Source organism: Anoplophora glabripennis, unplaced genomic scaffold, assembly GCF_000390285.2.
Source record: "Anoplophora glabripennis isolate ALB-LARVAE unplaced genomic scaffold, Agla_2.0 scaffold1341, whole genome shotgun sequence".
In the NCBI taxonomy this organism is placed as follows: Eukaryota; Metazoa; Arthropoda; class Insecta; order Coleoptera; family Cerambycidae; genus Anoplophora; species Anoplophora glabripennis.
The window spans coordinates 1-26,212 of record NW_019417421.1 but is presented as its reverse complement, the minus strand read 5'-3'; the positions used below and the strand labels follow the sequence as shown (position 1 = coordinate 26,212).

Below are 26,212 nucleotides of genomic sequence, written 5' to 3'. Positions count from 1 at the left end.
TTATGCTTTATTTTAGCACGCATTTTGTAATAAGCCAACTCTGTGTTTTTGCCTTCATTTTCAAAGGTAGCGACACCTGTGACAAAGTATACAAACTAATTATACCTACAAATTCTTGTTTGAGATAGAAATCACTAAAATTCTGGTTTAAGTATAGAAAAAACATGGAGTCATGTGTAAAATGTTGTCATTTTACTTGAGGACACAAATTATAGAATTGTTAATAAATATTAATCTGAAAATTAAATACAAATGATCCTGTGTCCGTTCTAGTGAGTGAAGTAGTTTGGTTATTGTGCCTGACCTAGTTCCGTCGTAAATGCAATATATTGTCAGACTAACAGTATGGTTAAAATTGAGGTACTTTGGCATTTATTTAAATTATTCTTCTGTTCTCATGAGCATTGAAATTTATTCCACTCACTAGCAGGAACCATTGTGAATACATTGATATATAATAATATTCAATTATATTAGTTTCTTCGACGATTTGTTTCCTCATCTGAAGCTCTGTTACATGGTAAAAATATACATGCTAAATCGCCCCCTTAAAGGTTTATTTAATACCTACCTTTTTTGTATAAACCTCTTTTCGCTAAGAATAATAGTTTTTTTACGCGAGTTAAAAAACCACTTTTCCATAACTTTGACCATTGTTTAAATAAAGTTACCCAACTAGTCTCGAGTTGATTTTTTGATATTTTATTTATAACACATTTCCGAACAATATTCCGCAGAAAAACTTCTAATAGTATTTTTTTCCCGAAACAGGCTGTTCCATGTCTATAATGACTGGACTATGAAGCTTCTAACCTCTGTAGATTTTAGTTCCTGTATTTTTGTCGTATCAAAGTATTTAACATAATTTGCATAACCTGAATTACTATGCATATTAATGGTAGAAGGAAAAAAAAGTTCAAAAAAGTTATCTTTTTTTTTTTTTATTTTACAATTAGTAGTATTAGGAAGTACATTCCTAAGAAAACACTAAAATTTAAATATTTCGAAAACTATCAACTTTTAGATAATGCATATTATGGTTCATTTGACTGCAAATTGTCTGTACTAACATATCTTCAAAGGAATACGTCGACTTACCAGTCGCCCTTTATATACAGGCTGATTCAAAATTTAGTAAAAAGAATTTAGGGGTGTATTTTTGAGGTCAAAACAAGACTTTTTTTTCCTATAAACGTGAGTCTACAGATGCTTAGTTTTCGATAAAGATGTTAAAATTTTTGATTTTTTAGGAATACTTTACAAAAAGATTTGAACTTGGGGTAGGGGGTTTTTTAGGATGGTAAATTTAAATATATAATTGCTTTTGACGCTGCTTATAGAGGGCGCCACTTATAAGGGTACGCTTGAATTAAATTAGCCCACACTTTTTTACTACTCTGTACATTGACCTTTCGTATTAGCATGTTTATTCCCCTATCAATTTTAAGCAAAAAAGGTATACTAGGTTGAAATCTCTCAGACCAACCGATATTGGTCAATGAAGAGTTAAATACACACCATATTTTCAAATTTTATTAACTATGTATTTACGATGAAAAATTTTAAAATTTATTTTCACCATCTAATCAGTAATGCAACGATCTTGAATTTTAGCTTTTATAGTTTTTTCAAGAAAATCACTGCTGACTAAATGGTAGTATTGTCACTAGTCAGCAACGATTTTCTCAAACATGGTTAGCTGTATCAAAAAAATGTAAAGAACTAAAATTCGAGATCTCTGCTTTACTGATTAGATCAAAATACATTTTTAAATTTTTCACCGTAATAGTCAATAAAATTTGAAAATATGGTGTGCATTTAACTCTTATCAGTCAAATCTCAGAAATGGTTAGTCTGAGAGATTTCGACCAAGTATATCTCTTTTGCTTAAAATTGATAAGGGAATAAACACAATACACAGGGTAGCAAGAAAGTTAGGTCCAATTTAATTAAAGCGTGCCCTTATAGGTGGCATCCTCTACAAGCAGCGCAATTAGTAACGACATATTTAAATTTAGCATCCTAAAAAATCAACGTAGCCCGTTTTATTCCAACATTCAATCTGTTTCGAAATTATTCCTAAAAAAATCAAACAAAATAAAAAACTAACACATATCGAAAACTAAGCATTTGTGGATCCACATTTATATGAAAAAAAGTCCTATTTTGACCTCAAAAATATGCGCCTAAATTCTTTGTACTGAATTTTAAATCAGCCTGTATATATAAACAAAGTACGCGAAGCACCAATGGCTCCATCTGTAGTGCTGACTTCCTATCAAGCAGTTCGATGTCTACTATGGTAGGAAGTGACGTGTTTCCAGGCACTTTGTTGCACGACTAGTCGCCTAGATGGCGAAAACAAGTGTTACCTTACCACAGACCGGATTCGGACTTATTGGTTCTCATCAGTGTGCCATAGGTGAGACAACCGACGACCGACCCAGCTGTTCTAGTGTCGTGAAATCACGATAAAGAAGTACAAAGTACGCGGAGCACCAATGGCTCTATCTGTCGTGCTGACTTCCTACCAAGCAGTTCGATGGCTACTATGGTAGGAAGGTCTGTGTCTGGTGGGTTAAACTGACGAGCGATCCTAGCTGTTTTTCTACTAGGTAACACTTGTTTTCGCCATCTAGGCGACTAGTTGTGCAACAAAGTGCCTGGAAACAGGTCGCTTCCTACCATAGTAGCCATCGAACTGCTTAGTAGGAAGTCAGCACGACAGATAGAGCCATTGGTGCTCCGCGTACTTTGTACTTCTTTATCGTGATTTTACGACACTAGAACAACTGGGTCGGTCGTCGGTTGTCTCACCTATGGCACACTGATGAGGACCAATAAGTCTGAAACCGGTCTGTGTCTGGTGGGTTAAACTGACGAGCAATCCTAGCTGTTTTTCTAATATATATATAGCAACATCTTACTTGTAACTAAATTATCCAAATTAACAAGTGATGAATTCTCTCCCAGAAAACTCAATGGTGTCTTTTTTGTTGCACTCGTGGCAGGCTCTGGTTCTCCTAAGCTCAATGCATCACCCAGCAGATTCAACTCGAATGGATCATTGGTGGTACTATCATTAGTACCATTAGCTTTTGGAGAAGTTGATTTATTCCTGTTCGTTATAACATCAAATTCATCTAAATCAGTTGAAGAGCTTTGACTAGCTGGAGACCACGGGTCATGCTTTGCAGATGTACCATGTGATAGAGGCATTGGTGAGGTGTGTAAATTAGTTGGAGCCGTCCAAAGATCAGGTTGCTGGCCTGCAGCTGCAGGGGTCCAAGGATCTACGTTACGAGATTGTTCATGAGGAGACATCAATGAGGGCGCCTTCCATGGCGATGTTTGCTGTATAAGAAAACATTAATATTTTGTATCCATTTACTACTAAAATTATTAAATTCTGAAGTGGACCTCCAAATGACCCCTAAGTTTGACCTCTTGCGGAAAACCAAATTCATTATCATATGGCCCCCTCAAAATCTTACAACTTTTGTACTGGAAGTTTTTCAATTGGAGGTCATCCTACAAAGTTATTCGGGGTCATCGATTAAAACAGAACACCCTGTATACGTATAAGTTGTCCCGAAGTTGTCATGCAATATTTTATCAGTGTATTGTATTATTATACAGGGTGTCTGAGAATAACGTGTACAACGAAGACCACAGATTCGAGGACTCAAAATAGGCAGATTTAGGCTAATTCACCTATATCCGAAATCGCTTACGTTTGGCCGCTAGATGGCCTCAGTTTGTAAAAATTTTTTGAATTTTGTAAATAACATGAATATGTATTATTCGATTTTGATTATTTCCTCCTACAGAATTGAGGGATGGTGATAATATCTGTTCATAACTTTTTGCTCTTTCGATAATGACAACTATTTTTTATTTGATAGGGTGATACCATTTGGAAGTTTTTAGGCCTCTTGTAGAATTTTAATTAAATAAGCGGTTTTGGTACAAAAAAATATTTTTTAAATGTTTACATTATTTGCCACCCATATTACAATACTTAACAAGGTGCTGGTAGGCTCTGATTTTGTAGGTTGACTGTAATTTCGGTTTGATCTTTTACTAACTTTCACTGTAAATGTCCGGCAGTCTCTGAACCAAAGATTCCCTCATTGACGGATTGGTAGAGGGGATAATGTTCCTGTTAACCAGAACTTAACACCTTGCGACTATTATCTTCAGGCACTGAAAACAACAGTGTATGTTTCCACATCTAACACTGAAGAATTGTGGAGGCATATCCTAAATGCCATAAATAGCCCTTAACAACTGCAAAGGGTTTCCTTAACTTTATTCGCCGAATTAACCTTTTTGTAGAAAAAGGGTGGTGATTTAGAACAGTTTTTATAATAAGTTGTACTAAATTTAATCAGCTTTATTACTTTTATCTCCAGCATTTTTTATTGTATTTGATTGTTTTTACGAATTATTTTATAAAATTAGGCACGTTGTAAATAACTTTGATTCTTTTTATTTGTGTGTATCCATATCGAAAAATGAAGTAACATGGTATATCTTATCAAATTAAACACTCATTAAGAATTGGCAGGTACAATCGGCGCCACCCAAATGTGAACGGCAATATTGTACCGTGTAATTTAAACTTCAAATCATAGTCGTAAAATTCAATAGTTGTCAAATATACACATATGTCATTTAGAGCAAACGTAATTAAATGTAAACAAGTAACGTGAAATATGCCGGAGCATTTAACTGAAGCGCATAGAGCAAGGGCTATAGCTAAATTAGAAGATAATTGGTCTTCAAGTGAAGTGGCTGCTGATTTAAATGTCAGTAATAGTTATATATTATATTATATATTTTATATTAAACAACGCTGGCGAGAACAATAATTACAAAGATCTATCAGGCAAGGTGTCGGAAAGGTTTCCAGCGACGCGGAAGACAATGCCTTGGTCGAATTTATCCATAAGAATACCCTCTCTGTGTTACGCCACTAAAAAAGTCTGATTTACTATGATAAAATCCAGATGAAATTTCCATAACTACTGAAATGCATTCACATTTGGGTGGAGTCAACTGTACAATGACTTAAACATCAAACTGAAATTACAGTCAACCTACAAATTCAGTGACTACTAGCACTTTGTTAAGTATTGTAATATGGGTGGCAAGATAATGCAGACATTTACAAAATATATTTTTTTTGTACCTAAACCGTTCATTTAATCAAAATTCTACAAGAGGCCCAAAAACTTCCAAATGGTATCAAATAACCTGAGGGTTGAGCTATTTACCAGGCGCATCCCTGGGTGGCGGATAGAAGGAGCCATAGGATCTCAGTTCTGTGGCTAGGGTTGTCATAAGCAGGTCCTCTGGGGCTAAACCCCTGGCTTGGACTTTAGCGAAAACACCCGCGCCATTATTCTATGGCTAGAAATTGGCCTCAATGATTTGGGATCGAGGGGGATTATCCCTCTTTATCCTGCCTCATCTCGTGTAGGCCTGGACAGCCTTCGTAGGTGGGCCCCATCCGTCGTCTACCCCGACCGCAAATGCGGCCGGTGTAGGCGCTTTGTGGGACCTCCTTTTGTCCTGGCTGGGCCCCGCCGGCTAGGGCCCTTTCTTCTGACGCTCTTCTTGAAGACACCCTGCGGACCAGCTCCCACGTGTTTGTGACGTGCGTGGTGATCCGTGTTGTTGGAAGAAGGGTGCTTGGTGGTTGAGCCTGCAACACGCCACTTCAGTCTGGGATTCGACTAGACGGGCGGCTGGAAACTAACCCACTCCCAGCCAATCGGCTGCGCCATCCTGTTAAAGGACCGGCAGGGTGAGCTCCTAGGACAGAGAGCGCATAGTGGGCTGCAGAACTGGGCGTCGGTTGGCTTCGTCATTCAGGGATGCACAACCCTCTCACGTCGTTGCCCTGCCTTCGGGAACTATATCCACTTGGCAGCCCTGGTGACTGCACGTGTTTGCCGTGCACTATCAAGTGGACGAACATAACAAATTCTACAGGGATGAAAAAATTGCCAACCCAGCGACAACACTCACCACAACTGGGACCATCTCGAAATGTCACCCCAATTGGGGACACACAGAAGCCTCATAGGGGCAAACAAATATATAGAATGCGCACCTACGCCTCAGGTGCCACCCACAACGTCTGGGAAGTGTAACCCAGTGCGGAAGGTTGAGCAACCCAAAGGTCTGCCACCATCTGCATAGGGTCAACACCGCTCAAAGGGAACGGGACCGTCCTTAAGGAAGGCAGAGTACCTGCACGGTGTGCCACCTTAACGAAAGGCGGAACTGCACCAAAGGAGAAGGTACCCTCAAGAGGTACCACCCTCTAAGAAAAGAAACAGGTCGGGTACTTTATCAGAGGTGACTTCGATGAAATATAAGAAGGTTAAACAGACCACTGTCAGTGATGCCCCATAAGGATAGCCTCAACTCCTCCATTTCTGGTGCAGAAAAAGGAGGAATCCTCTCCTTCCCGCAGGAGGATGTGAGGATGACTACCAATAGCAACCACAATAGGGTTGTTGACCAAATTTCAAAAAGTAGATAATATAATTCTACACTTACTAATTAGTGTGTATGGACAATTAGAGATTGAGAAATGCGTCGGAATAGTTTTAAAATAATTATTTAAAACTGATTTTTATATAATATTTCAAAACGGCTGTGACGTCATAAGGGGCACCTTGTAGTGAAATTATGTGTAGATGATTGCATAAAGGAAAAAAATTGGAGGAAGAAGATGCTCTGTCAACACTGTCAGTAGTGACAGTCTGTCAATGATACCTTCGCATAAAATATTTTCAAGTCTACGAGTTATTTTCCTTAATCTTCGAATTCCATTATTAAGTAAATTTATTATTTAGTAATAAGCATTTAATACCTTCCTTCCCTTAGAATTGAAGTAGAATGTGTGAATGGGGATTTGTGAAAGCTATTCGCAAATTTTACCGAAAATTGAAATTTTTATGATCATGAATTGAATTTTTAAACGACCAACCGTTTTAATATTGGCGAAATCAGAGGTATAAAAGCAGTCAGGTAAGGATTAACATATTTAATGAATGATTTTATTGTGTTTATTTATAATATAAATAATAAATATAAATACCTATTTATTTACGGAAAATTATAGTGCAGTTCGGGAGTCTTATGGAGATAATGCAATTGGCTATGTGGAATGTGGAACAAAACACCACTTAAATTTTGTTGAATCCATTACCATCAGGAAATTAATAATAACTATCACAAATACTCTTAATTGATAGACTGCTGTCACTGTGTCACTACTGTCACTTTTGTTTAAAAAACAGGAAACAGGGCAACAGGGTTTGATGAATAATTTTGATATATTTTCTTCTTCTTCAAAATTATGCAATAGGATCGCTACTAGCTTCTTGTTCAATTGCCCCTTATGACGTCAGACTAAGCTGGCTAAATACCCTCTGGGTGAAGGCCAAAAAAAAAGAAGAAGACGTCAATTAGTTTTTAAGTATCACAAAAATTCATAAATGATTTATACCACTAATTTATCATATATTTAAAATTTTACTATTCAGGCAGGTTCTTTTATATAAAATCTTTGTATCAACAACAATTTGTATATGGTTTGTTTTTATAGTCAACAACCCTATTGCAGTCAAAATGGTTGCCAATAAGGTAAGTGTGATACAGTGTAACCTGCAACACAGCAGGGTGGCAACGGCTGCCACAGCTTAATACAGCTGGAAGAGTCCGTGTCGGCGCCTTTGATGTGGCGGTCGAGAACCAAGCGAGACGGAATCGTGCTCTCTCAGATTAAGCGGAATTGTCGGCGCTGGATTAAAATAATTTTTATTGAAATAAAATATTTAGTTTCTACCTGACAGTACCATAGTAGGAAATTTTAATAATATGAAATTTGAATTAGAATATTACGTGGTATGACAGTAAAAGTAGAAAATAGGTATTTTAGATAGGTAATAGGTTTTGTACTTGGAGTTAATACGGATTATTAAAAAAAAACTTGAAGAGTAATTAAAATTCCTTGTTGTAAGTTCCTGTTTACTGACGTAATCCTTAGAGAAGAAAATGGTTAAAATCGTGGTTTTTTCGAACAAAAAATCGTTAATATCTCGAAAACGGTAGATTTTAGAGAAAAGTTGCATATGAACATTTTTGTTCAGGATACCCCAAAAAGCGTATAAATATGTGTTTCGAGCGAAAAAATCGAAAATTACGAATTTGTTTAAAAAAAATTGTTTAAACAATTTTTAACCATTAGTAACGTCTGGCAACATGCGGATATGATTCAAGGGTCATTTTTTTAGTAAGATTATGAAAAAAAAATCGAATGAGAATCATGTTCCTAGCGGGAGCAACGATACAGCCTGGACTAATACTTATACATATTATAAAACATACCTACAATACAGGGTGTTCATAAATAAGTGTCGCAACGGAAAACTTAAATTCCTCTTGAAAAAAGAAACATTATTTTCCTCTTCCATTTTTCTCTCCGGGCTTTCATTTTCGAGATACACGGTGTCAAAACTTTAATTTGTTTTTAGTTTTTCGCCAATATCTTAGAAATCGTTTGAACTACAGGACTGAGCTTTTGTACACACATTACCACTATTAATAGCTACTTTTTCGCACCCTTCTCGAATTCATTGGACGTGCCAGTGGTGGAGATTTTAAGGTATCATAAGGGTTTACCCAAACCCCCCCCCCCCTAAATTTTACGCCACTGAAAAAATTGACTTTTGTCATCAAATTCTAAAGCGCCAATGAATTTTACACAATAAAAGTTCTCTTGGTTCATTGCTCTAAAGTCAACCGTTTTCAAGAAAAATAACTTTTTATGAACAAAAGCAAACATTTTTGCTAACGTTCCATGTCAATACTGTCGAAAAGTTGACCGATAGAGGTGAAGCCGCAGCGGCAGAAAGAAACATGATTAGAAGATGTAATGCGTGCATTCAAGCCAACGAACGTAATTTTGAACAGTTTCTGTAAATTTTACTCGCCAAATTGATAAAAAAAGTTAAAATCCTATCTGTTGTTAAATTTCGTTAAAATTGTTAATTATTACACCTATTTTTTGAATTACAAAAGATTTTCGAAACGTTAGCAAAATCACCAAAAATTAAAATATGTCCAGTCTCATCTACAGTAGAAACTAATAATTGCTCAAAGTGATCAAGAAAACTTTCAAATTCTACTACAACAGTACTCGGAGAAACATAAATTTCAAATACAAAAAATACAGGCATTAATAAGACACTTACAGCCAACAATATCAACATCCGGTGCAACATTGACAAACGAGTCCAAGTTGAGTGTGGTGACCTTCAATAATCTGTCAAATGCCAATAATAAACCACCTTCATAGTTACGGCCTGTAATCTCAACCCGCCTATCTGATTTAAAGAAAGTATAATTATCCGGAAAATATTCAGAGCTAAATATACTCTCCATAAACCACGTTTCAGAAAATCCAATGATTTTAAACTCGGCGGCAGAAACTGAAGCGTAGAATTCATCGACCATAGTCCTTAAACGTCTCACATTCTGAAAGTATCCTCATACTTGCGTGGATAATTTATTACTGCTTTGCTTATTTAGTTTAAATGAATTATTTTGGGTACATCACGTATATACAGGGTGGTCCCGATGAGCCAAAATTCATGGATAGATTCCCGAAGCAAAAATATTGTGATTTAGCCGAACTTACCTTAATCCAAAAGTAAATAGTTAAAGAGATACAGGGTGTTAAGTGTAAAATATTATTTTAGTTTATTTCCATTTATTTTAGAGATGGGTAACTCAGTACTGCGTTGCGTTATTGCGCTGATACCAAAATTATTATTGCGTTAACGCAATTGAGTTACATCGGCACCGCGACACCACACGGCACACTTACACTTTTGAGTCAAACTCGGAGTCATGCGCTGTGCCCCGACAGACAAAGCCGAACGAAACACGTCATCACGTCATCACGTCAAAAGATTCAACTCTCTATTGGCTATTTACAAAACCAAGAATTTGAGAAGAAAAGAACACAGTGTAATATGTATATCCAATCTACCAAAATAATGTAAAAACGTTATATTAGGAGTAATATCTTTGAAAATAATATTATAGGACGAAAAATTGCGTGACGTATGAAATAACATGACTATGACTATGACATGACTATGATAAAATGGAATATACAGGGTGTATTTAAATGGAGGGGCACAAATGATACCAGATTCCTTGGGTGAAAATAAGTCGATTTAACCTAACATATCTATATCCCAAGTCGCATAATAAAAAAGATACAGGGTGTCAAAGTGGAAAATAAAAAATGGTTCTTCCTTAATAATTTCTATAATTTTAGTCAGAAATGTTTCAAATTTTCAACAGAGAGATTTTTTAATAATGGAAAAAATAATATAATAATGATTTTTCAGTGTCGAGTACAAGGCGCCCTCTGCTGGCAACATTATGCATTAAATACGTAGTAACTTTTTTGCCAACCCCCGTATACAGCTTTTAGTAACAAAATATGAAGTATTGGACATTTTTCAACGAAAAAGGTATACTTATCGAAAATGGCTAAAGCCAACCGTTTAGCAGATATTTTGAATTTCATAAATTAGTGTTACGGATTTATACCTCCACGAATACCAAGATATAAACAAACACTTTTGTTAATAAATTCAAAATGCATTGCCTCATAGTAATTATTAGTTGTGGATCTGTATTTTAAAATTTGACCAAAAGCCCCCGGTCGGACAGGAATCAACTGAGTCAACACTATTTTTTCTGTTTTAAATTTACTTTACTATTGAAAATGGCTAAAGCCAACCGTTGAAAATATATTTTTAATTTCATAAATTAGTGTTACGGATTTATACCTCCACGAATACCAAGGTTCGAGTTGCTTAAATAAATATAAAAATCGTGTCGATAAATGTCAGTTGATAATACTCGTAAGCTGCAATTTTGAAGCATTAGTTTAAAGTGTTAAAAATTTATTTTAGTCACTATTTACCTGCAACCTAGATATTAAATAGTTTTGGATTTGAATAAAATAGCAAATCATGTATACTAATGACGAGTATGTCGATATGTTGCAAGTATTTTTTAAATGTTACAAGAACTATGCTGCTGCTGTACGACTTTATCATGACATATATCCCAATCTTCGTGTTCCTGCTAGAAAAACTTTTGCGGCGGTAGAAAGAAGACTTCGAAGAAACGGACACATTCAACCTCATCCTGAAGGTACTGGCAGAAGACGTCTTATTCGCGATGTAGAACTTGAAGAAGTTGTCCTTGGCAATTTACAAGATCAGAATTCTGAAACTAGTATCAGAAAATTGGCGACACAGTATAACGTTTCACATTGGTACTACTATTTGGAAAATTGCAAATGATGATAACCCTACAATCTACAACCTGTGCAGGAATTGACTGCTGCGGATTTGCCTAACAGGATAGATTTTTGTCAATGGTATATGAACATTTCAAGGGAAAACGGAAATATTTTATCCAGTATTTTGTTTGGTAATTAAGCGTCAATTCACTCATGGTCTGACAAAAATCCTCACCAAGTTTGTACATCCAAATTTCAACATAATTTTAGTTTAAATGTATTGGCAGGAATCGAGATTATCTTATTGGTCTGTGTATTCTTTCTCGGCATCTCGGCGGAATCGATTATTTGAGATTTTTAAATGAGCAACTCCCAATATTGCTTGAAGACGTGCCACTAGCTATCTGTGAACACATGTGGTACGCACGTGACGGAGCTCCTGCTCATAGCTGTTAAACAATGTTTGTTAGCTATTGGACAATGGTTAAATTTAAATTTTCCTGGGAGATCGAGGGAACGATGCACCAGTTAAATGGCCTACGCGATCACCGGATCTCACACCCATGGACTATTTTTTATGGGGTCACTTAAAAAATGTTGTTTATTCCAACCCAATTGATAGTGTGGAGACGCTACGTCAAAGAATTTTTGCAGCAGCTGAGGAAGTAAAGAATGCCATACATATTTTTTCAAGAGCTGGTCATAATTTTATTCGTAGAATTAGACTATACTTACAGGAAAATCGAAATTACTTCGAAAATATCCTTTAAAAATATTGTTTTTTTTATTGCCAGCCAATTATTTCTTTTAAATTATCTATGGACTGTTAAGTGTATCTTGGTTTTAGTTGTTTTGCTCTTTTTTCTAATAATTATTATTAAACTAACAATAAACAGGTAAGTATTTTGCAATATTTTTTCAGCTGAACTGTTATTTTATATGAGATTTCTTTAATTCAGGGTTTAAATAATTTCACATGCACAAGAAAATGTGGTTTTTTAATAAGGATACCGAAAAAACAATTAAATAGAAATTATGCAACAAATGTATTCACACATGCTAAAATAATACACAAAAATAGTAGAGTAAATTTAAAACAGGAAAAATAATGTTGTCTCAATTGTTTCCTGCGCCCCCTTTTGGTCGAATTTTAAAATACAGATCCACAACTAATAATTACTGTGAGGCAATGCGTTTTGAATTTATTAACAAAAGTATCTTGGTATTCGTGGAGGTATAAATCTGTAACACTAATTTATGAAATTCAAAATATCTGCTAAACAGTTGGCTTTATCCATTTTCAATGAGTATACCTTTTTTGTTCAAAATAGTCATATATTTCATATTTTCCTACTAAAAGCTGTATGCGGGGGTTAACAAAAAAATTACTACATATTCAATGCATAACGTTGCCTGCAGAGGGCGCCTCATACTCGATACTCAAAAATCATTTTTATATTATTTTTCCCATTATTAAAAAACCTCTCGGTTGAAAATTTGAACCATTTCTGACTAAAATTATTAAGGAAAAAACCATTTTTTATTTTTCACTTTGACACCCTGTATATTTTTTTTTATGCGACTTGGGATATAGGTATGTTAGGTTAAATCGACTTATTTTCACCAAAGGAATCTCTGGTATCATTTGTACCCCTCCATTTAAATACACCCTGTATACTTGGGGGTTGGGATTGTCATCATGTTTGTCACTGTCTCTGCGTGTTGTGTAAAATATAAAAGCGAGTACGAGGGGGGTAGATGACGCCTGCGTTATTTAAAATTTTTAATTGCAGTTATGTGAAAAATTATGCATTTTAATTTTTAACTTTTATTGAAAAACAGAAACAAAATAATAATTCTTTTATACAAAAATAATTAACTTAAACCTTCTTTGGTTCAGAATAAAATTTAAAACACATAAAAACATAGCAAAAAATATAGGTAATTCTCAAAATACTAACTATAAAAAAGATAAATATAAATTATGTAAAAATATAGTGTTCTTGTTATTTAAATCAGTTTTTGTTATTTAAATTATAATTTAGGAATACTATTTGAGATATTTTTTCAAGATTGTCCAGCGTCACTAAACTGAGCAGTGAGCTGAGCTGATGAAGCTGTGTAGCGAGTCACGCGTCGGGTGGTGTAGTGGTGATACGATGACACCGCTGCGTTTCTCGCTAGGTGCGTCATCCGCCAGTTGAACCGATATTGCGTTATAACGCAATTGAGTTAACGCAGTGGGTTAACGCACAAGTGTGCGCTTGAATTAGTGCATCAACGTAGGAAATTTTGCTGCGTTACCCATCTCTAATTTATTTCTTAATAAATGTAAATATCTACACAAAATTTTGGGGTTTGGGGTTCTTTGGATAGAGGAATTAAAATTTGTTCACATTTTGGTTATAGTTCATAGAGGGCGCCAGCTACCGTAGGTTGATTGTGATGGAAACGACATAACTTTTTTGTACTTTAAGGTATCTCATATTTGATATCAAATTCAACAGTAAAATAGTAAACATTAGTAAAACATATGCCTTTTTGTAAATAATTGTTCAAAATATCCACCTCTAACTTCAATACACTTATCAATGCGTTTATTAAAAGATTGTCTTACTTTAAAGTATAAATCCTTAATGTGAAATGACTTTGCAGCTGCAGTTCTTCTCAAGTGTTTATAGTTTCTCCATAAACAACTTCCGGAAGAACCTGAAATTTTGCTAAATTGTTTAATTTTTTCTGTCTTTATTTGAAAACGAATTTTAAAATAAATTACATATTTACAATGCCACTTTTTTCGTTCTATACATCTACATTTTTGCAATCCGACGTTTCGTCTTCGAGGGGCCATCATCGGGATAATTTTTTTAAATACGTCGCTGCTATTTATATCCAACAATTTTTTACTACTGTTAGCAATACAAATTAGAAATAATAAAATATTTCATAAATTCGTATTATTTTTTTTTATTAGGTACAACTTTTTAAATTATGGATTAAAAAAATTGTTGGATATTTTGTGCTGTATTGACTTTTATTCTCTCCTATCTCTCTCTCTCTCTCTCTCTCTCTCTCTCTCTCTCTCTCTCTCTCTCTCTCTCTCTCCTCTAATAGATACAGGTATTTTGAAAGCGTTCAGAGCCGTACTCTGGAAAAATTTTTAATGATAACTAAAAACCTTTTTGATTACATCATATCATCTAATACAGAATTAAAAATGACTAGATTTTGTCATAAAAATAGCAGCGATATATTTAAAAAAATTAATCTGATGATGGCCCGTCGAAGACCAAACGTGGGATTACAAAAATGTTGACGTCATTGGATAGAGCGAAAAAAGTGGCAATGGCAATGTAAATATGCAATTCATTTAGAATTCGTTTTCAAATAAAGCCAGAAGAAAGTAAACGATTTTGCAAAATTTCGGGTTGTCGGAATTCGCGTCAACAGTAGACTTTGCAGTTAATACTTTATATTGCTGAAATCTCAAATCATCCTGAGATAATTTATCATTTGTGCATTTGTAATTCGACTTAGATGTTTATAGCAATACTGTACAAAAATAAAGTTTTGGGTCAAACAATGAGACAGTTTTTGTTTTATTTTTTTTTCTGTAGAATTGAATGGTGTAATCAGTTTTTGAATGTTTTTTAATTTAAACAAATTATCAATAACTGGAAAATTCATTGTTGCGTCATTTTTTATTTTTTTGCATTTTTGCATGTTTTTGAAATGTTATTACAGATTTTTTTTATTTAACCAAAAAGTATATGACAAAACGAAAAAAATGATTACGGGCAGAACTTTGTACGATGATTTTTTTAAGTAGAATTTTTCTTTGAAAAAGTGTCGGGCCGAAAAAATTAATATCTCAGAAACTTCTTGATTTTTTATCTAAAAAAATTGAGGTAATTTAAGACAGAGAAAGGTATACTTTCACCAAGTTTCGTCAAAATTAAATCATTTTTATGGAAATGAGAAATAAATAACGAAAAATCAGAAAAGAACCTGTTTTTCGCATTTTTCTCGGAAATTTTAAGGTTATGTTAAAAAGTGACCTCTACAAAAGTTGTAGATTTTTGCATGATCTACAACTTTTGTATTGGATACTTTTTTGTTTGACGTCAACTTTTGCTAGAAATAGCAATGATACAATTTTTCATAACTTTTCAACCCCCCAAATCAACCCTCCGCCGCCCCTGCTCACGCATTTATTTTTTTTAGGTTTATTATAAGCCCTTTTACCATTTCCACTTATAAAAGTACAGGTAACAATTTTTTTTTCTCCAAGTGTAAATTGGTTGGTCTCCAAAATGCCATGTAATAATATTAGTAAACCAAATATCCCTCTTATTTTTCCCTTTCGCAATTGTAATATGAATGATTAATAGAACGGTGCCTATAATAAATTAAAATTATGTGAATCACATCAAATTCCGCATTGCCGCACTGCCACTGCCAGGCGACTTGTCGACAACTGAATTTAATGACGCAATGGAGAGCAACAGTGCGTATTGCTCTTTGCCCACACGCTCATTATTCAACTGAGCGTATACATTTCTACCACCTGCACGTTTCATTCGACCAGACCTGTATATGGTTATGGCTAAATAAATGTGGGAACAAGTTTTTCAAATATTTCAATGCCGAGTTGCTACTTAGAGACCGAGCCTGGTACATACATTGAAGTTATTGGTTCTTCAATTGACTTCGGAAAAACTATACCAAAGATGAGATACCTTAAAGTACAAAAAAGTTGTCGTTTTTAACACATTCAATCTATTGCAGCTAGCGCCCTCTATGAACTTTAAACAAAATGTGAACAGATTTCAATTCCTCTACTCAAAGAACTCCAATCCCCAAAATTTTGTGAGGATATTTGCATTTGTTAATAAATTAAAAAAAACTGAAATGATATTTTACATTTAACACCCTGTATCTCTTTAAATATCAACTTTTGGACTATGGTAAGTTCGGCTAAATCGCAATATTTTTGCTTGGGGAATCAACCCATAAATTTTGGCCCATTACCGCGGGACCACCCCGTATTTGATTCTCAGATTGGTTTCGCCTGATGTTAAATGTTCATCCAACTTCTGTTTGACCAAACGGTAATACGCTATATGTCTGGGTATTTGATCGAAGCAAATGCGAACATCCCTAAATTCAGGCATATTCCTTAGGTTCCTAGCTTTACGAATGATTTCGTGAACTAAACATTCATCCCTTAAAGAAATTTTAATCGGACGCAGAGAGCCGATAGCAGAATTATACCGTCCAATGCGAGTTGCTTTCAAATTTCGATCCTCTGGTGCAGAGATGGCTCTAAGAATAAGTACTTGCTCTTTGTCCTGTGCAGCTCTAGTCTGCAATTCCGCAGTTGCAGTACCTTGTTCAACTATGCCATACACCACAACATTTGATTTCCTTTTTTGTCTCTCGCTGATTTCCTGAATTATTTCTTCATACTGGTTGTTATCCAAAGTAGAAAAAATCATCTCAGTAGATGATTTCTTCAGTTACAAAATCTCACTCTTTAGCTCCATTAATTATAGTCACCTGCAATGAATGTAAATCAACTCCCAACTCCAAACAGTTGTCACATGTCCATCTTAACCTTTTACTCGAGTTAAGCACTTTAACTTCGTTAGCAGTTAGGTCAACACAATAGGGTTGTTGACCAAATTTCAAAAAGTAGATCATATAATTCTACACGTAGGTACCAATTAGTGTGTATGCACAATTAGTGATTAAGAAATGCGTCAGAACAGTTTTAAAATAATTATTTAAAACTGATTTTTTTATAATATTTCAAAACGGCTGTGACGCCATAAGGGGCACCTTGTAGTGATATTATGTGTAGATGATTGTGTAAAGGAAAAAAAATTGGAGGAAGAAGATGCTCTGTCAACACTGTCAGTAGTGTGAGTCTGTCAGTGACATCGTCGCATAAAATATTTTCAAGTCTACGAGTTATATTCCTTAATCATCGAATTCCTTTATTAAGTAAAATTATTATTTAGTAATAATCATTTAATATCTTCCTTCCCTTCGAATTAAAGCAGTATGTGTGAAACAGAATTTGTGAAAGCTACCTCGCAAATTTTACGGAAAATTTATATTTTTATGATCATGAATTGAATTTTTAAAAAGAGACGACCGTTTTAATATTGGCGAAATCAGAGGTATAAAAGCAGTAAGGTAACGATTAACATATTTAATGAATGATTTTATTGTGTTTATTTATAATAAATAATAAAAAATATAAATACTTACCTATTTATTTACGGAAAATTATAGTCCAGTTCGGGAATCTTATGGAGATAATGTAATTGGCTATGTGGAATGTGGAATGTGGTTAAAAACAAACAGAATTGTGCGAAAACTATTGCACCTACACCGCCCACTTTTGGCACACTTTTGAAGTATGACAAAACCCTCAACTTGTCATAGGTTTTATAAAATTTTAACAATAAATGCGATAGTTATAAACAAATTAAAAAATGGGCACTTTTCTTGTTAAATCCATTACAATCAGGAAATTAATAATAACTATCACAACTACTCTCAATTGATAGACTGCTGTCACTAGTGTCACTACTGTCACTTTTGTTTAAAGAACAGGAAACAGGGTTTGATGGACAATTTTGATATATTTTCTTCTTCTTCAAAATTATGCAATAGGATCGCTACTAGCTTCTTGTTCAATTGCCCTTATGACGTCAGACTAGTTTTTAAGTAACACAAAAATTAATAAATTATTTCTACCACTAATTTGTCATATATTGAAAACAAGAGTACACACCCCAAAAATAATTAAAATCGATTAATACCTATTTGAGTTATATACAAAATTTAAAAAATTTCACGAACTTTGAGGCCATCTAGCTGTCAAATAAAGCGAATTCGGATATAAGTAAATTAGCCTAAATCTGACTATTTCGAGTCCACGGATGATCTACAACTTTTGTATTGGATACTTTTTTGTTTGACGTCAACTTTTGCTAGAAATAGCAATGATACAATTTTTCATAACTTTTCAACCCCCCAAATCAACCCTCCGCCGCCCCTGCTCACGCATTTATTTTTTTTAGGTTTATTATAAGCCCTTTTACCATTTCCACTTATAAAAGTACAGGTAACAATTTTTTTTTCTCCAAGTGTAAATTGGTTGGTCTCCAAAATGCCATGTAATAATATTAGTAAACCAAATATCCCTCTTATTTTTCCCTTTCGCAATTGTAATATGAATGATTAATAGAACGGTGCCTATAATAAATTAAAATTATGTGAATCACATCAAATTCCGCATTGCCGCACTGCCACTGCCAGGCGACTTGTCGACAACTGAATTTAATGACGCAATGGAGAGCAACAGTGCGTATTGCTCTTTGCCCACACGCTCATTATTCAACTGAGCGTATACATTTCTACCACCTGCACGTTTCATTCGACCAGACCTGTATATGGTTATGGCTAAATAAATGTGGGAACAAGTTTTTCAAATATTTCAATGCCGAGTTGCTACTTAGAGACCGAGCCTGGTACATACATTGAAGTTATTGGTTCTTCAATTGACTTCGGAAAAACTATACCAAAGATGAGATACCTTAAAGTACAAAAAAGTTGTCGTTTTTAACACATTCAATCTATTGCAGCTAGCGCCCTCTATGAACTTTAAACAAAATGTGAACAGATTTCAATTCCTCTACTCAAAGAACTCCAATCCCCAAAATTTTGTGAGGATATTTGCATTTGTTAATAAATTAAAAAAAACTGAAATGATATTTTACATTTAACACCCTGTATCTCTTTAAATATCAACTTTTGGACTATGGTAAGTTCGGCTAAATCGCAATATTTTTGCTTGGGGAATCAACCCATAAATTTTGGCCCATTACCGCGGGACCACCCCGTATTTGATTCTCAGATTGGTTTCGCCTGATGTTAAATGTTCATCCAACTTCTGTTTGACCAAACGGTAATACGCTATATGTCTGGGTATTTGATCGAAGCAAATGCGAACATCCCTAAATTCAGGCATATTCCTTAGGTTCCTAGCTTTACGAATGATTTCGTGAACTAAACATTCATCCCTTAAAGAAATTTTAATCGGACGCAGAGAGCCGATAGCAGAATTATACCGTCCAATGCGAGTTGCTTTCAAATTTCGATCCTCTGGTGCAGAGATGGCTCTAAGAATAAGTACTTGCTCTTTGTCCTGTGCAGCTCTAGTCTGCAATTCCGCAGTTGCAGTACCTTGTTCAACTATGCCATACACCACAACATTTGATTTCCTTTTTTGTCTCTCGCTGATTTCCTGAATTATTTCTTCATACTGGTTGTTATCCAAAGTAGAAAAAATCATCTCAGTAGATGATTTCTTCAGTTACAAAATCTCACTCTTTAGCTCCATTAATTATAGTCACCTGCAATGAATGTAAATCAACTCCCAACTCCAAACAGTTGTCACATGTCCATCTTAACCTTTTACTCGAGTTAAGCACTTTAACTTCGTTAGCAGTTAGGTCAACACAATAGGGTTGTTGACCAAATTTCAAAAAGTAGATCATATAATTCTACACGTAGGTACCAATTAGTGTGTATGCACAATTAGTGATTAAGAAATGCGTCAGAACAGTTTTAAAATAATTATTTAAAACTGATTTTTTTATAATATTTCAAAACGGCTGTGACGCCATAAGGGGCACCTTGTAGTGAAATTATGTGTAGATGATTGTGTAAAGGAATAAAATTGGAGGAAGAAGATGCTCTGTCAACACTGTCAGTAGTGTGAGTCTGTCAGTGACATCGTCGCATAAAATATTTTCAAGTCTACGAGTTATATTCCTTAATCATCGAATTCCTTTATTAAGTAAAATTATTATTTAGTAATAATCATTTAATATCTTCCTTCCCTTCGAATTAAAGCAGTATGTGTGAAACAGAATTTGTGAAAGCTACCTCGCAAATTTTACGGAAAATTTATATTTTTATGATCATGAATTGAATTTTTAAAAAGAGACGACCGTTTTAATATTGGCGAAATCAGAGGTATAAAAGCAGTAAGGTAACGATTAACATATTTAATGAATGATNTTTTGTAATTTGACACCTTTGTTTTGAAATTTGACACCGTGTTTTGTAATTTGACACCGTGTTTTGTAATTTGACACCTTTGTTTTGAAATTTGACACCGTGTTTTGTAATTTGACACCGTGTTTTGTAATTTGACACCTTTGTTTTGAAATTTGACACCGTGTTTTGTAATTTGACACCGTGTTTTGTAATTTGACACCTTTGTTTTGAAATTTGACACCGTGTTTTGTAATTTGACACCGTGTTTTGTAATTTGACACCTTTGTTTTGAAATTTGACACCGTGTTTTGTAATTTGACACCGTGTTTTGTAATTTGACACCTTTGTTTTGAAATTTGACACCGTGTTTTGTAATTTGACACCGTGTTTTGTAATTTGACACCTTTGTTTTGAAATTTGACACCGTGTTTTGTAATTTGACACCGTGTTTTGTAATTTGACACCTTTGTTTTGAAATTTGACACCGTGTTTTGTAATTTGACACCGTGTTTTGTAATTTGACACCTTTGTTTTGAAATTTGACACCGTGTTTTGTAATTTGACACCGTGTTTTGTAATTTGACACCTTTGTTTTGAAATTTGACACCGTGTTTTGTAATTTGACACCGTGTTTTGTAATTTGACACCTTTGTTTTGAAATTTGACACCGTGTTTTGTAATTTGACACCGTGTTTTGTAATTTGACACCTTTGTTTTGAAATTTGACACCGTGATTTGTAATTTGACACCTTGGTTTATATATATATATATATATATATAGTTTTTTTATAAAATTAAACAATGAATATTATAATTAGGTTTTGAAGGTGAGGCTAAAAATGAAATTTCAAAATTTTATTGTTTGATCCAAAAATGAGAAATGTCATTGGAAAAAACATTGACTTTTAAGATTACAAACTTGTCTACTTCATTATACTGGTAGCGCTTGAATGAAAATGTTTGTAATATTTTCTTCCTTCATAAAATAATACAAATACGGTAGACAATTATTAAAATGTTTGTAAAACATTAGATTACATATGTTTATGTCTGAAGTTATTTATTTGCGACATAGTTTTCATTATTTTCTTTATTTTTTAGGCATTTTGCCACCTGTGCAAGAATTTTAAAAATTAGTGAAGTAAAACCCTTCAAAAGGATCAGTCAAGGGTTATTTTAATGAAAAACGTTTTACCTAACCAAAAAATCTCACTGAAAAAAAAAACAAATAAAAAAAATAAAGTGATAGGTTTTTCAATTTGTCTGTTTTTTCAGTGAAATTTTTTGGTAAGGCAAAACTTTTTCATAAAGATAACCCTTGACTTATCTGTTTGGTGAAAATTTTTTAACAGGTGGCAAAATTTCAAAAAATAAAGAAAAAAACATGTTTTGTTTATACCTAACTTGAAGAAGGGACAAACTATGAGAAAACACACATTTGCATTACAACTGGTTGTCTGGTGGGCTGCCTCAACTGGTGTGACTGAATGCATACTGTGCATGTGAAATCTGATTTTATAAACAAACCTTAAACCGAAGAGATAACTATAATCAGAGGTAACTATATCAAATATTAGCATTTGTTGAAGTTTCTAACGAATTTTTTGAACTTTCACTTGACAACATTTTACCACTTTATGTTTGTAAAGTATGAAGTAGGCAAACAATCTACAAGAACTTCAGTCAAATTTCCACTGGTTGGTATCTACACAGTCAGTAGATGGTAATATTTTTGTAATAACCATTTTACCTGTATCCTTGTAGGTACCTACCTCTTTAGTACTACAAATTATATTACAGTAAAAATTTGAAAAATATGGGTTTGTCAAGCCAAGTAGAATGATAGAAATTTCACACAAGAATACTACAAAGAGGTTTACACATAATGATTAATGTACTTTTACTGATATTTTTTCCTCATCTTAAGAAAATTACGTGAAATTAAAATAAAACTGAACTCTATTATTTGCATGACCTTTTTGACCTATATTTTAAATTTTGTTATTTACTTGTTTTTCTCTTTTATTGTTTTGTTAAACCCCATTTGTTTATATTTCTTAGTGTATATCATATTCAATTGTCTGAAATGTGTCAATATGTCAATTGTCTGAAATTATACGACATTGGAATATCTCGAAAAACTAATAACTTTTTTCTGTGCATAGAAAGCTTTTTTCTTTGAAATACCACTAGGAATCCATTCTGGGGTTCTTTTTGCATAATTGTATCCAAATTCAGTACAATTTTACTATTATTGATGTTAGTTTTTTTTTATTTAACCTAAGGACCAACTTAATTTTTTTTTATCTATTTAGGACACCATATAAACTAATAAGAGATAATAAACTAATGAGACAAAACAAACTTAATGAGTAAACTTGGAAACTGTCCAAGTTAGAGAGTAACTATTGAAGTTATCACATTAATAACTACTCTACTACAGGTATCATTCATCACTATATACCCATAAAATGGAGAGACGGGTAGCTATGGTTTGTGGTATTATTTTTTTTTTTTTTATAAAACTGGAGCCAAAAAGCATAGTTTTCTTCTCTCTCGCATGGTTTGCAAAATAATAAGAGATCATTCTTACAAATTTTCTTTTCTTTTCAATATTTCTACACTTAAGATTCATTAAAATAGGCTCAACTTAGCTTTTATTTATTACAGAAAATATTCATAAACTCACCTGTGGCTGTGATATTCCCCAAGGATCTGTCGCAGGAAGATCTGCTAAGTTAATATCTAACAAATCTACCATTGCATTTGATGGTTTTTCTTGAGTTGATCTGGATAATAAAAATACATGTTAACACTATGATGACTTATTATAAGTTTGTAAGTATAGAGGAATAGATAGTCAGTCCATCAATTTTTCCGAAATGTGTAAGACGCAGAGGATTAAAATTTTATGAATGTGAATTGTATTTTTTTTTTAATTATTAGTATTCTCTTGTTTTTTTATATGTTGTTACTTCCCTCACGCACAAATATTTACTTATGTGAATTTTTGTGTTTATTTTACTACGTATTAAATTGTTAGCTAACAAATAAGATAAGTGTAAAGTATTGTTGTTTCAAAAATAAGCAATATTATATAATATCTTATTAAAAATCGACAGCTTGGTTGACGGCCATATTTGTTGGCAGTGGTGGCTCATGGTAATGTAATTAGGTCGATAGGTCACCAAGCATTGGAATAACACTTTGTAAAAATTTTACGAAATGCAAATCCTTTAAAATTGTAATTTCTCAATTTTTCTGCATCTTTTTAAAATTACATTAAAATTAAGTTAGCTAAATAAAATGGTGTCTATAAATTGCAGGAGTGCAACCGCGCGTCGGGCAGTGCGAACAATAAATTTCAACTTTGAGATATGTACGTAAATTATGTGTTACGTGTCAAAAAATTTAAATATTGTTAATTTAAATAATTTTCATTAAAGCTTTTAATTCATGTTTTTTTTTTAAGAAAGTCTGTTCTAGACTTGATAATTTTTGTTGTAGGTTTAAATCAATAATATTTTTGTGTTACCTAAACATGTTCTATTGTAGTTTCTCCTAAAGAAGGAATAATCTATTCTGAAAACTCGAGCAATAAAAATGAAATTACATTTTTGTGTTGGCTTTGGCATACCCGATTATACTTTAAGATTTTGTTCCTTAACATAGACAGTCTATTCACAAAATATATATACAGGGTGATCCATTAACAGTACGGAGCGGCTGTATATAGGAAACTCGATGTGCTACGATTATGGAGTAAAAAATCTATTAAAAAATACGGCCAAAAAAAATTGATTTAAAATATTTTCAAGTTTGTAACTTGTTATACCCTTCATAAGTTTTGTTTGAACTTTTCACTTGTTATTACCATATCAACCCCAGTATAAAGGACGCCATCTTGAAAGTCTTAAATGTAACAACTTCTAAACGCCTTAATGATTTCAAGAAATGACATCTCATTTTAAAGAACTATTAATAAAATTTATTTTTATGATATGGGTATATACAGGGTTTCCCGAAATTCGTGCAACAAAATTTGGTCATAGATTCTTAAGACGAATTTAGGGGACCCGTATTTCTTATTTTTGCCAAGTGGCCCCCTCTTTCGGAGTTACAGCCCCCTGAAGTCCGCCTCTAAGACTAATCTTTTTTTCATATCTCAGAATTCTATTGTACGAGAATAACTAAATTTGGTACACAGGGATTTTATGACTTGTGGAATCTGATGGTGCTACGTTTTTTGGCGGGGAACCCCCTTAAGACAATTTTTCGTGGGCCCCTTCGTCTTTGGAGCCAAAAAAATTTGGTTGCATATTTAAATTTCGTAAAAATTATCAGTCCACTAGAAAGCCATTCAATTTAGAAACTTTTTGTCTCTTTATACTTTTTTCTTAAACGCAATGTTTTCGAGAAAAAAGTCAAAATGCGATCAAATATATATCATGATTCGCCATTTTCCTCAAAAACATTGCGTTTTACGAAACAAATATCAAGAGAGAAAATAGTTTTTAAATTCAATGGCTTTCTAGCTAACTAATAAATTAAAAAAAAATCTAATTTGCGACCAAATTTTTTTGTTTCCAAAGACAAAGGGGGCCCACAAAAAGTGTCTTAAGGGGGTTTCTCGCCAAAAAACGTAGCACTGTGAGATTCCACGTCATAAAACCTCTGTGTACCAAATTAAGTGATTCTCGTACAACATGGTTTTGAGACATAAAATAGACTTCTTACGGGCAGATTTCAGGGGGCTGTAACTCCGAAAGAGGGGTCCAGTTGGCAAAAAGAAAAAATACGGGTCTCCTAAATTTGCCTTAAGAATATATGACCAAATTTTGTTGCATGAATTTCGGGACACCCTGTATAAAAATATTACTTTTCTGTGCAACGGTAGACGACGCTAATCAGAAATGTTTGTAATTGTCTCCGTTTACTAAGAAAATTAAATGAAACGATATAGATTTTTTTTGTTTTCAAGTTATTATATATATATATATATATTGTTGTGTTGAATGTTGTTTTATGTGTTAGTTAAAATTTTATGTATGAATGTCCAATTTTGGAAATTAATGTTTTGAGTACGTTTTGAATAGCCCCTGTATATGTGTGTCAATAAAGTATGTTATGTGTAGTGTAGTATATATGTTAAAGAAGTAAATACAATTCACAAGTCTTATATTTACCTGTTAATGCTTAAATGGCCTCTATTATACACTTTATTTTTATTTTATTTTTATGTGAGCAACTCCCTCAAGCAGGAGGCGGGTTCAATATTTCATTCAAACAAGAATCTACTTATTTCTTTGGCATAAATTTAGTTTATCTCATTATATAGATTTTCCTCAAATATCACACATGGAATAATAAATAAATCGGATAATTTTAACAAGTGTCAGCTATATTTACTACAATGGATGTTCAGATATACAGTTATACAAATTTTCTTAATCTAGACTTATATTAGAATTAGAATTTGAGATCTCTTTATTTATATTACTTTTCAATTTTGATTGGTTAAATGAAACTTTTGTTTTTAAATTTGTTAAAATTTGTTTTAAATATCTTTCTTTCATTGATCATCGTTTTTTTAAATATGTGGCCAATAAAATACACCCCTTAACTGCAGTTAAATAAAATGGTCTACCTTGTATTTTGAAATTTCAAAGTTCTCAGACGATCTTGAAGTTGGCAGGCCTGCTGAACTGGAACTAGACTTTCTCGTTGTTTTCTGCCATTAACTCGTTCTGAGACAGTCAGATTCTCCTCCGTTCCATTTATTCC

General features: G+C 33.5%; 1 protein-coding gene across 2 annotated transcripts in view; it reads right to left on the bottom strand.

The window, feature by feature from the left end:
• LOC108914765 (epsin-2-like) overlaps positions 1–23,217 on the bottom strand; it is a gene marked incomplete at its 5' end in the record, with an annotated part of 41,834 nt that extends 18,617 nt beyond the window's left edge. For both annotated transcript variants that reach the window (XM_023456271.1, XM_023456272.1), the window contains 2 exon segments: positions 2,928–3,354; positions 23,118–23,217. In XM_023456271.1, coding sequence (XP_023312039.1) covers positions 2,928–3,354; positions 23,118–23,217 — 527 coding nt within the window.
• Between the last annotated feature and the right edge of the window lie 2,995 nt (positions 23,218–26,212).